Source organism: Oncorhynchus tshawytscha, unplaced genomic scaffold (genome assembly GCF_018296145.1).
Source record: "Oncorhynchus tshawytscha isolate Ot180627B unplaced genomic scaffold, Otsh_v2.0 Un_contig_5878_pilon_pilon, whole genome shotgun sequence".
In the NCBI taxonomy this organism is placed as follows: domain Eukaryota; kingdom Metazoa; phylum Chordata; class Actinopteri; order Salmoniformes; family Salmonidae; genus Oncorhynchus; species Oncorhynchus tshawytscha.
The window spans coordinates 18,812-38,906 of NW_024607838.1; the positions used below are offsets into that span (position 1 = coordinate 18,812).

Below are 20,095 nucleotides of genomic sequence, written 5' to 3' on the forward strand. Positions count from 1 at the left end.
ACCATGACAAAGAACAAAGCTGGCGAGAGTACCGTTGAGGACAGTGGTGTCTCTCTATCGCACGTGAAGGATCTTTTAAACAAACAAAAATAGTTCTACAAGCGGTTGTGACATCAACAAAATAGCTTCAAGTGTTTTGTCCAAATACTGGTGGATTCAACTAATAAAATAATGGACGATCTGACCAGAGAGGTTCAGGACCCGACCAGAGAGGTTCAGGACCTGACCAGAGAGGTTCAGGACCTGACCAGAGGTTCAGGACCTGACCAGAGAGGTCCAGGACCCTGACCAGAGGGGTCCAGGACCCGACCAGAGGGGTCCAGGACCCGACCAGAGAGGTCCAGGACCCGACCAGAGGGGTCCAGGACCTGACCAGAGAGGTCCAGGACCTGACCAGAGAGGTCCAGGACCCGACCAGAGAGGTCCAGGACCCGACCAGAGAGGTCCAGGACCCGACCAGAGAGGTCCAGGACCCGACCAGAGAGGTCCAGGACCCGACCAGAGACGTCCAGGACCCGACCAGAGGGGTTCAGGACCTGACCAGAGGGGTCCAGGACCCGACCAGAGGGGTCCAGGACCCGACCAGAGAGGTCCAGGACCCGACCAGAGGGGTCCAGGACCCGACCAGAGACGTCCAGGACCCGACCAGAGGGGTCCAGGACCCGACCAGAGAGGTCCAGGACCCGACCAGAGAGGTCCAGGACCCGACCAGAGAGGTCCAGGACCCGACCAGAGAGGTCCAGGACCCGACCAGAGGGGTCCAGGACCTGAAGAGGGGTCCAGGACCCGACCAGAGGGGTCCAGGACCCGACCAGAGGGGTCCAGGACCCGACCAGAGGGGTCCAGGACCCGACCAGAGAGGTCCAGGACCCGACCAGAGAGGTCCAGGACCCGACCAGAGAGGTTCAGGACCCGTTGATTGGTAGAGGGGTCCAGGACCCGACCAGAGAGGTCCAGGACCCGACCAGAGGGGTCCAGGACCCGACCAGAGACGTCCAGGACCCGACCAGAGACGTACCAGGACCCGACCAGAGGGTTCAGGACCCGAACCAGAGGGGTCCAGGACCCGACCAGAGGGGTTCAGGACCCGACCAGAGAGGTCCAGGACCCGACCAGAGGGTTCAGGACCCGACCAGATGATGGGATGTCCAGGACCCTGACCAGAGACGTCCGGGACCCGACCAGAGAGGTCCGGGATGTTAACCAGACACTGCCCAGGTACCGGGACATGACCATGATGGGGTCCGGGACCCGACCATGATGGGGGTAACCAGGACCCGACCATTATTTTGGCGTTACCGGGACCCGACCAGAAGATTCAGAATACCCTGTACAACCAGAGGGGAACCTGTTGTGGACCCGAAGACCAGAGGGACCCCGTGTTTCTAACCGTTCATTACATCATAGAACAAATTGTAACGTACAAAATGGAAGCATGATAAAATTGAGGATAATGCATGGGTTGCTGTTATGTTTATTACAATTCTTGTAGACATATAGTTGCAGTTTTGTAAAGGATATATACAATTGGCTGTTTTACAAAGATAAGAAGTTTGTCATTTTCAAAAAAATAACTTTTTCAACAGATTAGATTATTTCATTCAAAAAGGGAGAATTCAAAATGACATCCTTCAATATGGAGAATTCAAAATGACCTCATTCAATATGGAGAATTCAAAATGACCTCATTCAATATGGAGAATTCAAAATGACCTCCTTCAATATGGAGAATTCAAAATGACCTCATTCAATATGGAGAATTCAAAATGACCTCATTCAATATGGAGAATTCAAAATTAACTCATTCATTATGGAGAATTCAAAATTAACTCAAAGAAGCAGTTTTTTTTGTGTGGAAAAGGTAGAAGGGTTTTAGTCTGTTGATAAGAACCACCCAACAGGAATCTAATTTACCCGACAAAATACATCTGGTTAGTGTATATCACAAATCAAAATGACGAGTAATCTTTTCAGAGTTGGCTGAATTATGAGTTTTACTGGCACGAGCCGCAGTATTCAGACTTCAACACGCGTGCTTGAAACTGGGCAGTGCAACATCCCCCTCAACAACGTACCCAATGGAACATCTGCCCACTGAGAGATCTGTTACAACAGCATGTTATCAGCGTTTCAGTCTTCAGTGATTCCTCCAATCAGATAACCCGACAATATTTAATCAACTCTCAGAAAGTTCTGGATCGTTGCAATAAGACAGCCATGGACCAAAAAAATTAAACCATTCATGTCGTACTTAATTCGCCTTATTTATGCGACGGGTGGTAAAGGTCTATTGCATTTCGAAACATCCCCATTGACATTGGTCTAATAGACTAATTGATAACCTCGTTAAAATCGTAAGTTGAAGTCTCCATTCCAAACCGTAATGGAATGCACCTGCGGCACTTCCCATGAACGTGCTTTATGCTGCCTTCATGACAAACGGGAAACTGGGCGCAACGAGTTGTGTACATTCACATGCTTTGAACCAATTTAGAAAACGCCGATTGGCTGGATGGCAAAACTGTTTCAACCACAAACTGAAAGTACAGCAACCTGCTCAATAACAACTTGTTTTCAAAAAAACACATTAATAGATTTTTAAATGTATTTTTATAAATAATGTTTTGTTGTTGCATTTAACTGCCAAAAAATGCTGTTATCAAAGGTGATTTCCTTTGTGACGTCAGAGTTCCGCATGTGGCAGAAGCCGGAAGCTCAGAGATGACAGATACGTTTCCTTCACAAGTAGTTACCAGTTGGAGAGGCGTTCAAGTGGATTCTTCACACAGTCGGATTGCTGGAATTCACTAATTTACCAGATGTTATGAACGCAGGGTGAGACGGAATTAGAACGTCGGAATACTGACAGACACAATAAGAACATAAGAACTCTTTATCTTAACCTCTTGAGCCCCCAAGGCAACTAGGAACACAAAGCTTGATGTTGTCTCAAATCGCCTTTCTGTCTAAAGCCCCTCCCACAAACCGGACATTTAAAAGGCCTCTCCCCCGTGTGACACATCATGTGCAGTTTCAGATGCTTATTGGTGGTAAAGCGTACTCGACAGAGAGCACACGCGAATGGCCGCTCCCCTGTATGAATCAGTCGGTGTTGTGTCAGCGTACCCTTACGCTTAAAGGTTTTCCCACAGTCTGTGCAAGAGTATGCCCGCTCGTCTGTGTGCACACGCTCGTGTGATTCCAACGCACTCTGAGATGGGAAGTCCTTGCCACACGTATCACATAGATAAGGCCTGTAACTATGACAACGAATATGAAACTTCAATTGGTTGTGTCCAGAAAACATTTTGCCACAAAAGCTACAGGAGAACCCCTCTCCTGTGTGACATACCATGTGGGATTTCAGTTTCTTTTCGCTTGTGAACTGTTGCAGACATTCAGGGCAGGTGAAGACCGGCGTGTCTTTTGTGGGAACGATTACGGTGGTAAGATTACGCCGCGTTGGCCCACAACCTGATTTGTTGGCCAGGTGAAACTTTAAATCCCTGTTGCGACCAAAGCACCTTGAACATATGGGACACTTAATGGCCCCTTCACCGTGACGTCTCAGATGTAAAATCAGGGATTGTTTCCTACGAAAACTCTTGGAACACACGTGACATGTTCTAGAATCTAAATTCACACCAGGGGGCAGAGTGGGGGAAGCGGCGCAGGTTGTTGGGTTCTGGGATTCAGTACTGTGGGGCTGGGGAGTCTCTATCCCGTTCCCCCTTGAAGGCTGAGATGTGCCTCCACCTGCTGGGTCAACCTCCCTTAGGGTTTGACTTGGATTGACTTCCTCATTAAAGTCTTGCTGTGTCTGAAAGTCCCTCTCATCACAGCGGTTCTCTCTCCGGGGTCTAGACCTGCTTACTGTAAGAGCAGTTCGCTGATCGAAAAAGCACCTTACAAATAACTTTGATTGATCGACGGATTGGTTTAGCCGGTGTTGCCGAGAGTCATTTGAGAAGTCGACGTCCGTGCTGCTGGACTGTGGGGTCTCCATCTTGTTTTCCCCTGTATGTAGTGGCGACCAGGCTGTCTGGTGTCTTTTAAGGTTCACTTCCTGACTTGTCATTTCCTGCTGCTGCTGCTGTCTATATTGAGAAGTCCTCGTCCTGCAACCGGGACACTTCCTGGACTCTGGAATGTTTTGACCAGAACACTGGTCCGAGTGTTTCTTCTGATCAGAGGTGCTTTGGAAACTCTCCCCACATTTAAAACACAGGTAAGGAAGTACACCATGTTGAAATCTCAGATGTCTTCTCAGGTCTTCTCCGTTATCAAAAGCTTCTTTACATAAAAGGCATTTTCTGTAATGATTAGCTAGCTGAAAGGGCAGAGCATTGGAGGTGGTTGGGTTTTGGGGTGTTGTGTTTGAGGGCTGAGGTATCTCTGTCGAATTTTCTACTGCTGCCAGAACAGCGCCGGCCTCTGGAAGAGCCTCCCTCGGAAGTTGCTGTGGGTTCACGTCCTCACGCTCGTTTGGCTCAGAGGATCAAAGGTGTCTCCGCACAGAGAGCAAGAGAGATGTTTCTTTGTCTTCAAACACACTTTTTTGTGTTTCTTCAAAGTGGAGTTCTCAGAAACATCCCCACAGTTGAGGAGCTTCCCAGGTGTGTATCCCAGGTGCGATGCCTTACTGAAGGTCTCGTCACACACAGCGCATTTGGTGACTTTGGAAGACTGTCTTGGTTTACCGTGTTGGGTTGTCATGTGCCTTCTCTGAGTTAAAGTGTCGCTGGGCTGAGATATCTCTGTGCAATCCTCCGTCGATGTCCTGCACAAATTAGAAATGTCCTGCACTTCCTTTTCGAGGCGGTGAGCTCCTGGTCGGGGCTGAGATATCTCTGTGCAATCCCTCGTCGATGTCGCAGATGTGTTATCCTCTTCTGGTTGAGCTGCCGCCTCACACACATTCTGCCGATGCTTCTGTAAGTCCTCATGGTGTTCAACGTCTTGTCTACACAGGATGTACTGGTAAGGCCTCTGTTCAGTGTGAGATGTTATGTGTGCTGTCAAATCCTTTGCTTCCCTGAAAGTTTTCCCACACAAGGAGCATATTTTGACACGCTTGCTTCTTTTAGGCTGCCCCTTAGTACGACATGGGCCAGGAACCAGAGAATATCGAGGTTGGCTATCTGAGGGCTCTACTTCGACATTCCTCTCCCTCTTTTGTGATACGACCCGGTCTTCTCTCCGTCCTTGGGTTTCCACATTGTCAATCTGAAGCCTCTCTCTGCTCGGCGTTGGAAAGACCTCAGACACAGGTGACAGCGTATCAGTAATGTCAAGTCTGTGCAGCAGCACCGTGGGCTGACGGAGCCGACAGGACGTAGACAAATTAGAAACGTCCTGCACTTCCTTTTTGAAGCGGTGAGCTCCCGGCTGGATTTTCGGCCCACTGTCAGCACGAAGGTGAAGAAAAGCCTGATCCATTTCACTCTCTTTGTCAAGAGTTTCCTTGTTTACACACTCTACCTCTTCATTCGAAGGCAAAATGTCAACATTTGCAGTGCGGTCTAAATTCATCCCTCGTTGACTCTCCCTGTAATCCAGCGAAGGTGTCATTTCTGACTCACAACAATATGATGCAGGGCTTTGAATGGTCATAAATGTCTGTATGGGTTCTGATTGGTTCTCTGGGTCAGATTGGTCAGTGGATGACTCTCGGGGAGATGGAGACAGGATGTTGTTGTCTTCAGATGACAGAGCCGAGGACAAGAGAAGAAGAAAAGGCAATATCAAAACATGAATGTCAAAAAAACATAAGGAACATAAAAATATAATTCCCTCATTTTTCAAAAGTCTTCTACTCCTACCATTGGCCTCAACATGTGGGTCTGGAGAAAGGTTGGTGTGGTACTGGAGAAGGGTCCTCAAAGGTTGAGGGTGACGCACAGACTGCCCACACTCCTCCAGGACAGAGGGGTCAGGTAGAAACCAAGATGCAGTCTGAGGGAAAGAGAAGGGCAACAGATCCAGTTCTATAATATCATAACCTCGTTGCCCTAGAAAATTTACATTTTTTGACTATTATTTGTCTTTTTTACATAAAAAAAGCTGTTATTGTTCCACGTCCTGACTGTAGTATAATTAATAAAAGGAATTCAAATTACCTTGTGAACTTTTAATACAAGCAACTAGATTGTAATTGTCCATAAAGAAAAATTGTGTGACTTGCTTGAGATATTTGAATGTATTTTTGTGGTAGAAGTGTTGTGATTTTAGATTTGAAAAGCAGAGTAGACTAGGATTTCATACACTACGTTTTTTGTCTAACTTGTTGTAGAAACCAAGATGCAGTCTGAGGGAAAGAGAAGGGCTTGACAACAACAACAGATCCAGTTCTAGAATATCATAACCTCAACTTCCTAAACAATGTTTGTTTTGTTTCTAGCTTGTTAGCTAGCTGCCTAGCCAGTTAAAATAATGACCAGAGCATATAGCTGACAACGTCTTAACTTTAGCTCATTTGTAGTCATCATTACAGGAAGATAAATTACAACAAGATCTAAATAATGTGACGAAATAAAAGCCGGGCATTCTACTTAAAGATCTTTTTAGAACGTGTGCCCGCTCTCGTTTCTGGTAACCATGACAACGGACTCCGAAAACGGAGGTCAAAGTTCAGTTTTACGTCTGCAAACATCAACATGGAAACCGACAGTCGCAGCTACGGTCGACAGACAGTCAAGTCCACCGGAGTATGAAATGAAATGTCGTTTTGACCAACGACACTTGACGAAATTGTAATAGTCTACAAACACGTCGTTAGGCCAAGTATAAAACAGCCTTAAGATGTTGTAAGTTTTAGTCTAAGTTGTTGGGAAAGTGGTCAAAGTCCGCTGATTTGCATCAAAAGTGACAATGTTTACAGTGAACAGAAAGTCACGGGAGTATTCAACAATAGAAGCGTTAGAATGTTGGAAGAAAATTCCATTAAAGTGGATTAAGTTTTTTTTTGAAGGAAAAAAAATTTAATAGTTTTTAAAGTATAAATGGTTTCAAAAATGTGTATTTAAGCATACTATTCCAGACCAGTCTGCACGTTTTAAAGTTTTGAATGGCTTAGACGGTGTTAGACGAGTCGCGTTCCAAAGAATAACTACAAGGCAAAATTAAGTTGTACAATATTTAAAGTGTGGCTGCTGAAGTATACCACATTAATACATCTGAAAAGAAACAGTGTTTTTCCAGGACGCTGACAATATGCATGAATGGTATTAAAACGCACAATGGTATAAAATATACCTTACACTGGGGCGGCAGGGTAGCCTAGTGGTTAGAGCGTTGGACTAGTAACCGGAAGGTTGCAAGTTCAAACCCCCGAGCTGACAAGGTCGTTCTGCCCCTGAACAGGAAGTTAACCCACTGTTCCTAGACCGTCATTGAAAATAAGAATTTGTTCTTAACTGACTTGCCTAGTTAAATAAAGGTAAAATAAAAAAACGTTTATGCATCTATTCATCCAATGAATATGAATGGATATTTTTGCATTTGTGTAAATGTTTGGCATCACCCTGATGTATGAAGCCTCAGTCCGAGGCTGATGAAGATACTAAGGCGTTATGGTGGTACCTGTTGAAGGGTCGGTGCTGGAAGCAGCTTCTCCAGTCTGGAGAGGAACTCCCACACCAGAGTCTGCAGTGCGGAGTGATACTTTGAGCCGAATTCCTCTGGAAAAACGTTCTGAGAAACAACCAAAGAAGTAGAGAATAGGACAGTTCTTTTAAAAAAATCTATTATCTAAGCATTGAACATTACCTTGACAAAGCATTCAACACCTTGGAGTTATTATCCTCCTCGTCCCCATCATCATCATCATAAACAGAATCAGCTACTTTAGTCACTGACCTGAAAGAAGCGATCTCTCTCAACTGGGTCTTCCAGCAGCGTTTTAATCAGCTTCAGGAAGTTGGATTCTGATGCCTCCACCTCAGGATCACAAATCTACAGAAAGTATGGATAGCACAGTGACTAACAGGAAGTATGGAGAGCACAGTGACTAACAGGAAGTATGGATAGCACAGTGACTAACAGGAAGTATGGATAGCACAGTGACTAACAGGAAGTATGGATAGCACAGTGACTAACAGGAAGTATGGATAGCACAGTGACTAACAGGAAGTATGGATAGCACAGTGAATAACAGGAAGTATGATAGCACAGTGACTGACAGGAAGTATGGATAGCACAGTGACTAACAGGAAGAATGGATAGCAGAGTGAATAACAGGAAGTATGGATAGCACAGTGAATAACAGGGAGTATGGATAGCACAGTGACTAACAGGAAGTATGGATATCACAGGAAGTATGGATAGCACAGTGACTAACAGGAAGTATGGATAGCACAGTGACTAACAGGAAGTATGGATAGCACAGTGACTAACAGGAAGTATGGATAGCACAGTGACTAACAGGAAGTATGGATAGCACAGTGACTAACAGGAAGTATGGATAGCACAGTGAATAACAGGAAGTATGGATAGCACAGTGAATAACAGGAAGTATGGATAGCACAGTGAATAACAGGAAGTATGGATAGCACAGTGAATAACAGGAAGTATGGATAGCACAGTGAATAACAGGAAGTATGGATAGCACAGTGAATAACAGGAAGTATGGATAGCACAGTGAATAACAGGAAGTATGGATAGCACAGTGACTAACAGGAAGTATGGATAGCACAGTGAATAACAGGAAGTATGGATAGAAGAGTGACAAACAGGAAGTATGGATAGCACAGTGAATAACAGGAAGTATGGATAGCACAGTGAATAACAGGAAGTATGGATAGCACAGTGACTAACAGGAAGTATGGATAGCAGAGTGAATAACAGGAAGTATGGATAGCAGAGTGACTAACAGGAAGTATAGATAGCAGAGTGAATAACAGGAAGTATGGATAGCACAGTGACTAACAGGAAGTATGGATAGCAGAGTGAATAACAGGAAGTATGGATAGCACAGTGAATAACAGGAAGTATGGATAGCACAGTGAATAACAGGAAGTATCGATAGAAGAGTGAATAACAGGAAGTATGATAGCACAGTGACTGACAGGAAGTATGGATAGCACAGTGACTAACAGGAAGTATGGATAGCACAGTGACTAACAGGAAGTATGGATAGCACAGTGACTAACAGGAAGTATGGCTAGCACAGTGACTAACAGGAAGTATGGCTAGCACAGTGACTAACAGGAAGTATGATAGCACAGTGACTGACAGGAAGTATGGATAGCACAGTGACTGACAGGAAGTATGGATAGCACAGTGACTAACAGGAAGTATGGATAGCACAGTGACTAACAGGAAGTATGGCTAGCACAGTGACTAACAGGAAGTATGGATAGCACAGTGACTAACAGGAAGTATGGATAGCACAGTGACTAACAGGAAGTATGGATAGCACAGTGACTAACAGGAAGTATGGATAGCACAGTGACTAACAGGAAGTATGGATAGCAGAGTGAATAACAGGAAGTATGGATAGCACAGTGAATAACAGGAAGTATGGATAGCACAGTGAATAACAGGAAGTATCGATAGAAGAGTGAATAACAGGAAGTATGATAGCACAGTGACTGACAGGAAGTATGGATAGCACAGTGACTAACAGGAAGTATGGATAGCACAGTGACTAACAGGAAGTATGGATAGCACAGTGACTAACAGGAAGTATGGCTAGCACAGTGACTAACAGGAAGTATGGATAGCACAGTGACTAACAGGAAGTATGATAGCACAGTGACTGACAGGAAGTATGGATAGCACAGTGACTAACAGGAAGTATGGATAGCACAGTGACTGACAGGAAGTATGGATAGCACAGTGACTAACAGGAAGTATGGATAGCACAGTGACTAACAGGAAGTATGGATAGCACAGTGACTAACAGGAAGTATGGATAGCACAGTGACTGACAGGAAGTATGGATAGCACAGTGACTAACAGGAAGTATGGATAGCACAGTGACTAACAGGAAGTATGGATAGCACAGTGACTAACAGGAAGTATGGATAGCACAGTGACTAACAGGAAGTATGGATAGCACAGTGACTAACAGGAAGTATGGATAGCACAGTGACTAACAGGAAGTATGGATAGCACAGTGACTAACAGGAAGTATGGAGAGCACAGTGAATAACAGGAAGTATGGAGAGCACAGTGACTAACATGAAGTATGGAAAGCAGAGTGAATAACAGGAAGTATGGATAGCACAGTGAATAACAGGAAGTATGGATAGCACAGTGAATAACAGGAAGTATGGATATAAGAGTGACTAACAGGAAGTATGGATAGCAGAGTGAATAACAGGAAGTATGGATAGCAGAGTGAATAACAGGAAGTATGGATAGCACAGTGAATAACAGGAAGTATGGATAGCACAGTGACTAACAGGAAGTATGGATAGCACAGTGACTAACAGGAAGTATGGATAGCACAGTGACTAACAGGAAGTATGGATAGCAGAGTGAATAACAGGAAGTATGGATAGCACAGTGACTAACAGGAAGTATGGATAGCACAGTGACTAACAGGAAGTATGGATAGCACAGTGACTAACAGGAAGTATGGATAGCACAGTGACTAACAGGAAGTATGGATAGCACAGTGACGAACAGGAAGTATGGACAGCACAGTGACTAACAGGAAGTATGGATAGCAGAGTGAATAAATCAAATGAGCCAGCATCTAGAACACCTTGCCTGGCTAACCAGAGCACATGGCACAATCTCAAGCTGTGTGAATGTCGTTGACGTCCCTCTCTGGATGGATATAACCCATTTTAGCATGGATAATGGATAATGACATTGAAGGCTTCCACCATTTTAAAGTAGTCAACTGGGTGGGGATTCCTATGGGTTGGGAGCGATCAGCCAATGATCAGAGCGAATGGCTTCTTTTTCATATAGAGTGCTATTGTTTTTAAATTGCTTTATGTTATATGACTGTCATCTAGTGGCCACACTAAATGAATGACACACTAGATTCGGTTCAAGACCCCAGCACTGCAGGTGGCGGTACATCACCAATATTAGTTTTACACTAAGAAGAAAATGGACTTCTTTAAAATGGAGACATTCCTCAATGGCGCTGGCCATGCTGTCCCAGAAGCCATTATGACACCGATACAAAGGTGAGCCGTGTTTCTGTCACTATGGTTTGGTATCGACCACTACAAGTAATACCAGCAGAGTTACAATGTCATTGAGTGACACTCACCTGGTTGTCCCTATGAGTGATGCTACAGGTTTTCATCCTGTTCAGGTGTGACTGGATGGTGTCAGAGTCGAGGTGTTCTGAGTACAACAACTTCAGAACCAGCTGATGGGAATAAAAGTTTTTTTTTTTTAAATTGAAGAATTCCAGCAAACAAAACCAGTGTATTGACTGCAGCTGAGATTAGCCTTTTTCCCACGGAGACGTTTTAACGCGGTGTTGTAGGCCGCGTGTCTATGGAAACGGAGACGGTGTTGTAGGCCGCGTGTCTATGGAAACGGAGACGGTGTTGTAGGCAGCGTGTCTATGGAAACGGAGACGGTGTTGTAGGCAGCGTGTCTATGGAAACGGAGACGGTGTTGTGGGCAGCGTGTCTATGGAAACGGAGACGGTGTGTCTATGGAAACGGAGACAGTGTTGTAGGCAGCGTGTCTATGGAAACGGAGACGGCGTGTCTAAGAAAACGGTGCCGTTGGGAGAATACTTCTTCACGGGACTATATCCATTTCTATAGCAATGCAATGTGGTATAGCCTAGTTCTGAAGCTAATTACTTCTTATAGAATTACCCAGATTATAACCAAACTACTACATGCATCTAATGAAGTGACCTCACCCCCCCGGTGTTGAAACAATGGGTTCTCCTGAGTCTCATCTCTCCTTCACCCTCTCCACCCATCAGTCTCATCTCTCCTTCATCCTCTCCACCCATCAGCCCAGTCTCTCCTTCCCCCTCTCCACCCATCAGCCCCATCTCTCCTTCCCCCTCTCCACCCCGTCTCTCCTTCCCCCTCTCCACCCATCAGCCCCGTCTCTCCTTCCCCCTCTCCACCCATCAGCCCCATCTCTCACCTGTGCCCTCAGACCCATGATGAGTTGGACTTTCTCTCTGTAACTCATCAGATCTGGGACTACATCCAACACAGTGACGACAAACTCCTCCACCAAGCCGTAGTCCATGACGTCTCTCCGCTGAACAACCTGCCATAGAGCTGCAGACACCAGCCGCAGCGGAGGAACCAAAAGACGCAGAGACGCTGGGGGAAGAAATTGACCTACGGGCAAAGATTCAGAAAAGACGACATTTGTTTGTGGGCCATTCCCTGGGGAAGTCAACCTGAGTGTACAGAAATAAAGTTAGGCATTACCAAATGATTCCATGTTGCTAATTATCCCTGAGGACTATATTTTATTTAACCAGGCAAGTCAGTCTAAGGCACTGCATCTCAGAACTTGAGGCGTCACTACAGACCCTGGTTCGATTCCAGGCTGTATCACAACCAGACGTAATTGGGAGTTCCATAGGGTGGCGCACTATTGGCCCAGCTTCGTCCGGGTTAGGCTGTCATTGTAAATAAGAATTTGTTCTAGTACCGACTTGCCTAGTTAAATAAAAATGTTCAAAATTGTATGGGGGTATTTAACATGTTGTGTAGTGGATATGTTGTGATGTAGGGATGTTATATGACGTACTATTTTATCTTTAGTTCATTCAGCACAAATATAGTTCACTGTTTTATATGTAATCTGGGTGCTTTGGTGTGTCTGGACCCCAAGAAGAGTAGCTGCTGCCTTGGCAGGAACTAATGGGGATCCCTAATAAATACAAATGCTGCTCTTGACATAACGTGAAGCTTCCACGGAAAATGACAAAATAAAAATTTTCCGGCCGAATTCGTAATAGGCTAGTTTATATAGCTCGCTAGCTTAGCTATCACTTGATCGCAACTTAAATAACTCACTTTAGCTAGTTAGTTAGTTAGTTAGCTATGAGACAGAGGCCAAAGAAAGAACAATTTTAGGAACATTTCTCTGCAGATGCTACCACACTGCAACGATAGCTAACTCCTGTCTAGCTACTAGTTACCTTTATCCTTGAGATGTTGCATTTCGAGCTTTGTTAGCTAGCTACGTGTTCTTGCCAGTAGGACTAACAGGTCAAATCCGGGTCACGGAATTTGGGGGAATTTCAAAATAAAAGTCCCCCATGCTATAGTAGAAAAGTGTCAAACGATTCATTTACAGTCACGTCCATAATTATTGGCACCATTGATAAAGGGTATTGAAAATTTAATTATTTTATACCAATACAATTTCTTAGAGAAAGAGGTTTTTTTTTAAAGGTCCAATGCAACCGTTTTTAATCTCAATATCAAATCATTTCTGGGTAACAATTAATACAGGGGTGCAACTTCAGTTTTAGAAGTGGGGGGATAACCTGGCGGGGGTTCTGGGGTTCCTGCTCCAGATTTTTTGCGGGGCATCGAAAGCTCATTTCCTGCCTTTATACACAATCCAATATGACCCATGGCCTTTATAGTCGTCTCTATTTAGAACAACAAACAGGAAGCCAAAATGCCCACAGTCATCAAGCTGGGTAAGAGATTATTACATATGTATAAGTGATTGATAAGACTGAAGTAGATCAAAGGTCATTCAGAAATCTATATTGTGTTGCAGTGCCTTAGACCTCTGCGCCACTCGGGAGCAGCACATCCTCCATATAATTAATCTCATAGTCGTAATGGTACTGTAGAGCTCTTTTTACTTGCATACAATATAGCAGGGTCACCCCATCCTGCCCCTAGGAGTCCACCACCCTGCCCCTAGGGGTCCACCACCCTGCCCCTAGGGGTCCACCACCCTGCCCCTAGGGGTTCTCCACCCTGCCCCTAGGGGTCCACCACCCTGGCCCTAGGGGTCCACCACCCTGCCCCTAGGGGTTCACCACCCTGACCCTAGGGGTCCACCACCCTGCCCCTAGAGGTCCACCACACTGCCCATAGGGGTCCACCACCCTGCCCCTAGGGGTCCACCACCCTGATAAAATAACAGGAAGATGGGATCCTCTGTAGGGCATGCTGAGATAAAATAACAGGAAGATGGGATCCTCTGTAGGGCATACTTGGATAAAATAACAGGTAGATGGGATCCTCTGTAGGGCATGCTGAGATAAAATAACAGGAAGATGGGATCCTCTGTAGGGCATGCTGAGATAAAATAACAGGAAGATGGGATCCTCTGTAGGGCATGCTGAGATAAAATAACAGGAAGATGGGATCCTCTGTAGGGCATGCTGAGATAAAAGAACAGGAAGATGGGATCCTCTGTAGGGCATGCTGAGATAAAATAACAGGAAGATGGGATCCTCTGTAGGGCATGCTGAGATAAAATAACATCCTCTTTTCCAGAATTCAGCCAGACTTCACCAGACCATAACATATGTAAATATGTCCCCTTTTGTCTTTTACATCTCCAGCAGAGGAAGTACATTTCTGAGTGCATGATGATGTTCAGTTTCACTGGCGTTTTATGAATGGTCTTCAACTGCAGCGATTTCTATTTGAGATGATATGAAAATGACTGGGCATTCTATCATATCTGCATCCATTCATCATCATCATCATCATCATTAGCTTCTAGCAGGTCTTCCTCACATTTTTGTTTTACATGTTGTGTCATCGGGAGAAGCCTCGATCAACCCTTGATACAGTTTGGAAATCAACTTTGGAGCTTTGTCAGGCTGCCTTGAAATAGTTTCAAACTTGGAAGCATCTGGCTTGTCCAGTGTTTGCTGCACAGAGAGTATATAGTGTTGTATCTGCAAAACGTCATCTCAACTCCGTCACAGACTGGTCTTCCCTGGCTACCTGACCCTGCTGAGATCCCCGGCTACCTGACCCTGCTGAGATCCCCGGCTACCTGACCCTGCTGAGATCCCTGTCACCATCTGACCCTGCTGAGATCCCTGTCACCATCTGATCCTGCTGAGATCCCCGGCTACCTGACCCTGCTGAGATCCCCGTCACCATCTGATCCTGCTAAAATGAGCCATGACAAAGAATTACCTTGGGGTGCATTTATACATGTATATTACCCAAGAATATAATACTTTAAAAAATGTATTTAACCAGGAAGGGCTCATTGAGATTTGAAATTTCTTTTTCAAGAGCGTCCTGGCCGAGATAGTCAGCACCAAGTCATTACACAATTACAGACAGACAACATGAAAAACTACAAGTAATCTAGTAAAAACCATAGAATTCACAAGAGTATAAAACAGCAAATTAAAAACATTGACAGGTCAGGGAATCAGCCTCAAAATCCTTCATCAGTGATTTAAAAACACCAATCGGGACAAGTTCTTCCAGTTTAAAACTATTTTGTAAGGCGTTCCAAGACGATGGCGCAGAGTACATAAAAGCCCTTTTACCAAATTCAGTTCGGACATTGGGAACAGTTAGCAGAATAAAGTCCTGAGAACGAAGAGAGTACCCACCACATTTCTGAACAATAGAAATGCCCAAATAAAATGGCAGTAATCCCAAAATGGCTTTGTAAATAAAAGTATTGTCACGCTCTGATCATAGTTTGCTTTGTACGTTTCTATGTTTTGGGGTGGGTACTGAATACTTATGTAACTGTGATATTTCATTTTTTTAATACATTTGCAACAATTTCTATAAACCTGTTTTTGCTTTGTCATTATGGGGTATTGTGTGTAGATTGATGAGGGGGGGGGGAACAATTGAATCCATTTTAGAATATGGCTGTAACGTAACAAAATGTGTAAAAAGTAAAGGGGTCTGAATACTTTCCGAAGGCACTGTATTATCATAGGTATGAGGTACTTTTCTGTCCCGCAATAAGAGCTACGATGCTAATATTTGTGTAAACTATTCAGAATCGTAATCTGTGGGTGTCACTGAGTAGGCTGCCCATTCCATGGACCTCAGATCCATAGGTAAGGCTGTACAAGATAAGTATTCCCCCAATGTAAGAATGCTGTACATTGACTACAGCTCAGCATTCAACACCATAGTGCCCTCCAAGCTCATCATCAAGCTGGAGGCCCTGGGTCTCAACCCCGCCCTGTGCAATTGGGTCCTGGACTTCCTGACGGGCCGCCCCCAGGTGGTGAAGGTAGGAAACAACATCTCCACTTCGCTGACCCTCAACACTTGGGCCCCACAAGGGTGCGTGCTCAGCCCCCTCCTGTACTCCCTGTTCACCCATGACTGCGTGGCCATGCACGCCTCGAACTCAATCATCAAGTTTGTTGACGACACAACAGTAGTGGGCTTGATTACCAACAACGACGAGACAGCCTACAGGGAGGAGGTGAGGGCACTCAGAGTGTGGTGTCAGGAAAATAACCTCTCACTCAACGTCAACAAAACAAAGGAGATGATTGTGGAGTTCAGGAAACAGTAGAGGGAGCAGCCCCCTATCCACATTGAAGGGACAGCAGTGGAGAAGGTGGAAAGTTTTATGTTCCTTGGCGTACACATCACAGACAAACTGAAATGGTCCACTCACACAGACAGTGTGGTGAAGAAAGCACAACAGCGCCTCTTCAACCTCAGGAGGCTGAAGAAATTTGGCATGTCACCTAAAACCCCCACAAACCTTTACAGATGCACAATCGAGAGCATCCTGTCCTGTTAAGTCACAGCCTGGTACGGCAACTGCTCCGCCCTCAATCGCAAGGCTCTCCAGAGGGTGGCGCGGTCTTCACAACGCATCCCCGTGGGCAAACTACCTGCCCTCCATGACACCTACAGCACCCGATGTCACAGGAAGGCCAAAAAGATCATCAAGGACATCAAACACCCGGACACGGCCTGTTCACCCCGCTACCATCCAGAAGGCGAGGTCAGTACAGCTGCATCAAAGCAGGGGCCCGAGAGACTGAAAAACAGCTTCTATCTCAATGCCATCAGACTGCTAAACAGCAATCACTAACTCAGAGAGGCTGCTGCCTACATTGAGACCCAATCACTGGCCACTTTAATAAATGGATCACTAGTCACTTTATACAATGCACTCTAAATAATGGCACTTTAATAATGTTTACGTATCTTACATTACTCACATCACATGTGTATACTGTGTTTTATACCATCGACTGCACCTTGCCTATGCAGCTCGGCCATCGCTCATCCATATACTTATGTAATCGATGTGAAATGGCTAGCTTAGTTAGCGGTGGTGCGCGCTAATAGCATTTCAATCGGTGACGTCACTTGCTCTGAGACCTTGAAGTAGTGGTTCCCCCTTTGCTCTGCAAAGGGCCGCGGCTTTTGTGGAGTCAAATCAAATCAAATCAAATCAAATTTATTTATATAGCCCTTCGTACATCAGCTGATATCTCAAAGTGCTGTACAGAAACCCAGCCTAAAACCCCAAACAGCAAGCAATGCAGGTGTAGAAGCACGGTGGCTAGGAAAAACTCCCTAGAAAGGCCAAAACCTAGGAAGAAACCTAGAGAGGAACCAGGCTATGTGGGGTGGCCAGTCCTCTTCTGGCTGTGCCGGGTGGAGATTATAACAGAACATGGTCAAGATGTTCAAATGTTCATAAATGACCAGCATGGTCGAATAATAATAAGGCAGAACAGTTGAAACTGGAGCAGCAGCACAGTCAGGTGGACTGGGGACAGCAAGGAGTCATCATGTCAGGTATTCCTGGGGCATGGTCCTAGGGCTCAGGTCCTCCGAGAGAGAGAAAGAAAGAGAGAATTAGAGAGAGCATATGTGGGATGGCCAGTCCTCTTCTGGCTGTGCCGGTGGAGATTATAACAGAACATGGCCAAGATGTTCAAATGTTCATAAATGCATGGTCGAATAATAATAAGGCAGAACAGTTGAAACTGGAGCAGCAGCACGGCCAGGTGGACTGGGCACAGCAAGGAGTCATCATGTCAGGTAGTCCTGGGGCATGGTCCTAGGGCTCAGGTCCTCCGAGAGAGAGAAAGAGAGAAGGAGAGAATTAGAGAACGCACACTTAGATTCACACAGGACACCGAATAGGACAGGAGAAGTACTCCAGATATAACAAACTGACCCTAGCCCCCCGATACAAACTACTGCAGCATAAATACTGGAGGCTGAGACAGGAGGGGTCAGGAGACACTGTGGCCCCATCCGAGGACACCCTCGGACAGGGCCAAACAGGAAGGATATAACCCCACCCACTTTGCCAAAGCACAGCCCCCACACCACTAGAGGGATATCTTCAACCACCAACTTACCATCCTGAGACAAGGCTGAGCATAGCCCACAAAGACCTCCGCCACGGCACAACCCAACGGGGGGGGGAACCCAGACAGGATGACCACATCAGTGAATCAACCCACTCAGGTGACGCACCCCCTCCAGGGACGGCATGAGAGAGCCCCAGTAAGCCAGTGACTCAGCCCCTGTAATAGGGTTAGAGGCAGAGAATCCCAGTGGAAAGAGGGGAACCGGCCAGGCAGAGACAGCAAGGGCGGTTCGTTGCCAGAGCCTTTCCGTTCACCCTCCCACTCCTGGGCCAGACTACACTCAATCATATGACCCACTGAAGAGATGAGTCTTCAGTAGAGACTTAAAGGTTGAGACCGAGTTTGCGTCTCTGACATGGGTAGGCAGACCGTTCCATAAAAATGGAGCTCTATAAGAGAAAGCCCTGCCTCCAGCTGTTTGCTTAGAAATTCTAGGGACAATTAGGAGGCCTGCGTCTTGTGACCGTAGCGTACGTGTAGGTATGTACGGCAGGACCAAATCAGAGAGATAGGTAGGAGCAAGCCCATGTAATGCTTTGTAGGTTAGCAGTAAAACCTTGAAATCAGCCCTTGCTTTGACAGGAAGCCAGTGTAGAGAGGCTAGCACTGGAATAATATGATTCTAGTCAGGATTCTAGCAGCCGTATTTAGCACTAACTGAAGTTTATTTAGTGCTTTATCCGGGTAGCCGGAAAGTAGAGCATTGCAGTAGTCTAACCTAGAAGTGACAAAAGCATGGATTAATTTTTCTGCATCATTTTTGGACAGAAAGTTTCTGATTTTTGCAATGTTACGTAGATGGAAAAAAGCTGTCCTTGAAATGGTCTTGATATGTTCTTCAAAAGAGAGATCAGGGTCCAGAGTAACGCCGAGGTCCTTCACAGTTTTATTTGAGACGACTGTACAACCATTAAGATTAATTGTCAGATTCAACAGAAGATCTCTTTGTTTCTTGGGACCTAGAACAAGCATAAGTTTAAAAGTAGAAAGTTTGCAGCCATCCACTTTCTTATGTCTGAAACACATGCTTCTAGCGAGGGCAATTTTGGGGCTTCACCATGTTTCATTGAAATGTACAGCTGTGTGTCATCCGCATAGCAGTGAAAGTTAACATTGTGTTTTCGAATGACATCCCCAAGAGGTAAAATATATAGTGAGAACAATAGTGGTCCTAAAACGGAACCTTGAGGAACACCGAAATTTACAGTTGATTTGTCAGAGGACAAACCATTCACAGAGACAAACTGATATCTTTCCGACAGATAAGATCTAAACCAGGCCAGAACTTGTCCGTGTAGACCAATTTGAGTTTCCAATCTCTCCAAAAGAATGTGGTGATCGATGGTATCAAAAGCAGCACTAAGGTCTAGGAGCACGAGGACAGATGCAGAGCCTCGGTCCGATGCCATTAAAATGTCATTTACCACCTTCACAAGTGCAGTCTCAGTGCTATGATGGGGTCTAAAACCAGACTGAAGCATTTCGTATACATTGTTTGTCTTCAGGAAGGCAGTGAGTTGTTGCGCAACAGCCTTTTCTAAAATTTTTGAGAGGAATGGAAGATTCGATATAGGCCGATAGTTTTTTATATTTTCTGGGTCAAGGTTTGGCTTCTTCAAGAGAGGCTTTATTACTGCCACTTTTAGTGAGTTTGGTACACATCCGGTGGATAGAGAGCCATTTATTATGTTCAACATAGGAGGGCCAAGCACAGGAAGCAGCTCTTTCAGTAGTTTAGTTGGAATAGGGTCCAGTATGCAGCTTGAAGGTTTAGGGGCCATGATTATTTTCATCAGTGTCAAGAGATATAGTACTAAAACA

General features: G+C 45.3%; 1 protein-coding gene across 3 annotated transcripts; it reads right to left on the bottom strand.

The window, feature by feature from the left end:
* Positions 1-1,444: 1,444 nt before the first annotated feature.
* On the bottom strand, positions 1,445-13,184 carry LOC112241577 (zinc finger protein 37). Of its 3 annotated transcripts, none has more exons than XM_042312672.1 (7): positions 13,097-13,184; positions 12,082-12,284; positions 11,234-11,335; positions 7,858-7,953; positions 7,582-7,692; positions 5,823-5,955; positions 1,445-5,699 (listed from the first exon to the last, which is right to left on the bottom strand). In XM_042312672.1, the coding sequence occupies exons 1-7, from the start codon at positions 13,116-13,118 to the stop codon at positions 4,468-4,470; spliced, it is 1,899 nt and encodes a 632-aa protein (XP_042168606.1). In that variant the 5' UTR covers positions 13,119-13,184; the 3' UTR covers positions 1,445-4,467. The 3 variants fall into 3 exon arrangements, with proteins under 3 accessions (XP_042168606.1, XP_042168607.1, XP_042168608.1); XM_042312673.1 differs by lacking the exon at positions 13,097-13,184 and adding an exon at positions 12,703-13,066; XM_042312674.1 differs by lacking the exons at positions 1,445-5,699; positions 5,823-5,955 and adding an exon at positions 6,251-6,307.
* Positions 13,185-20,095: the final 6,911 nt, after the last annotated feature.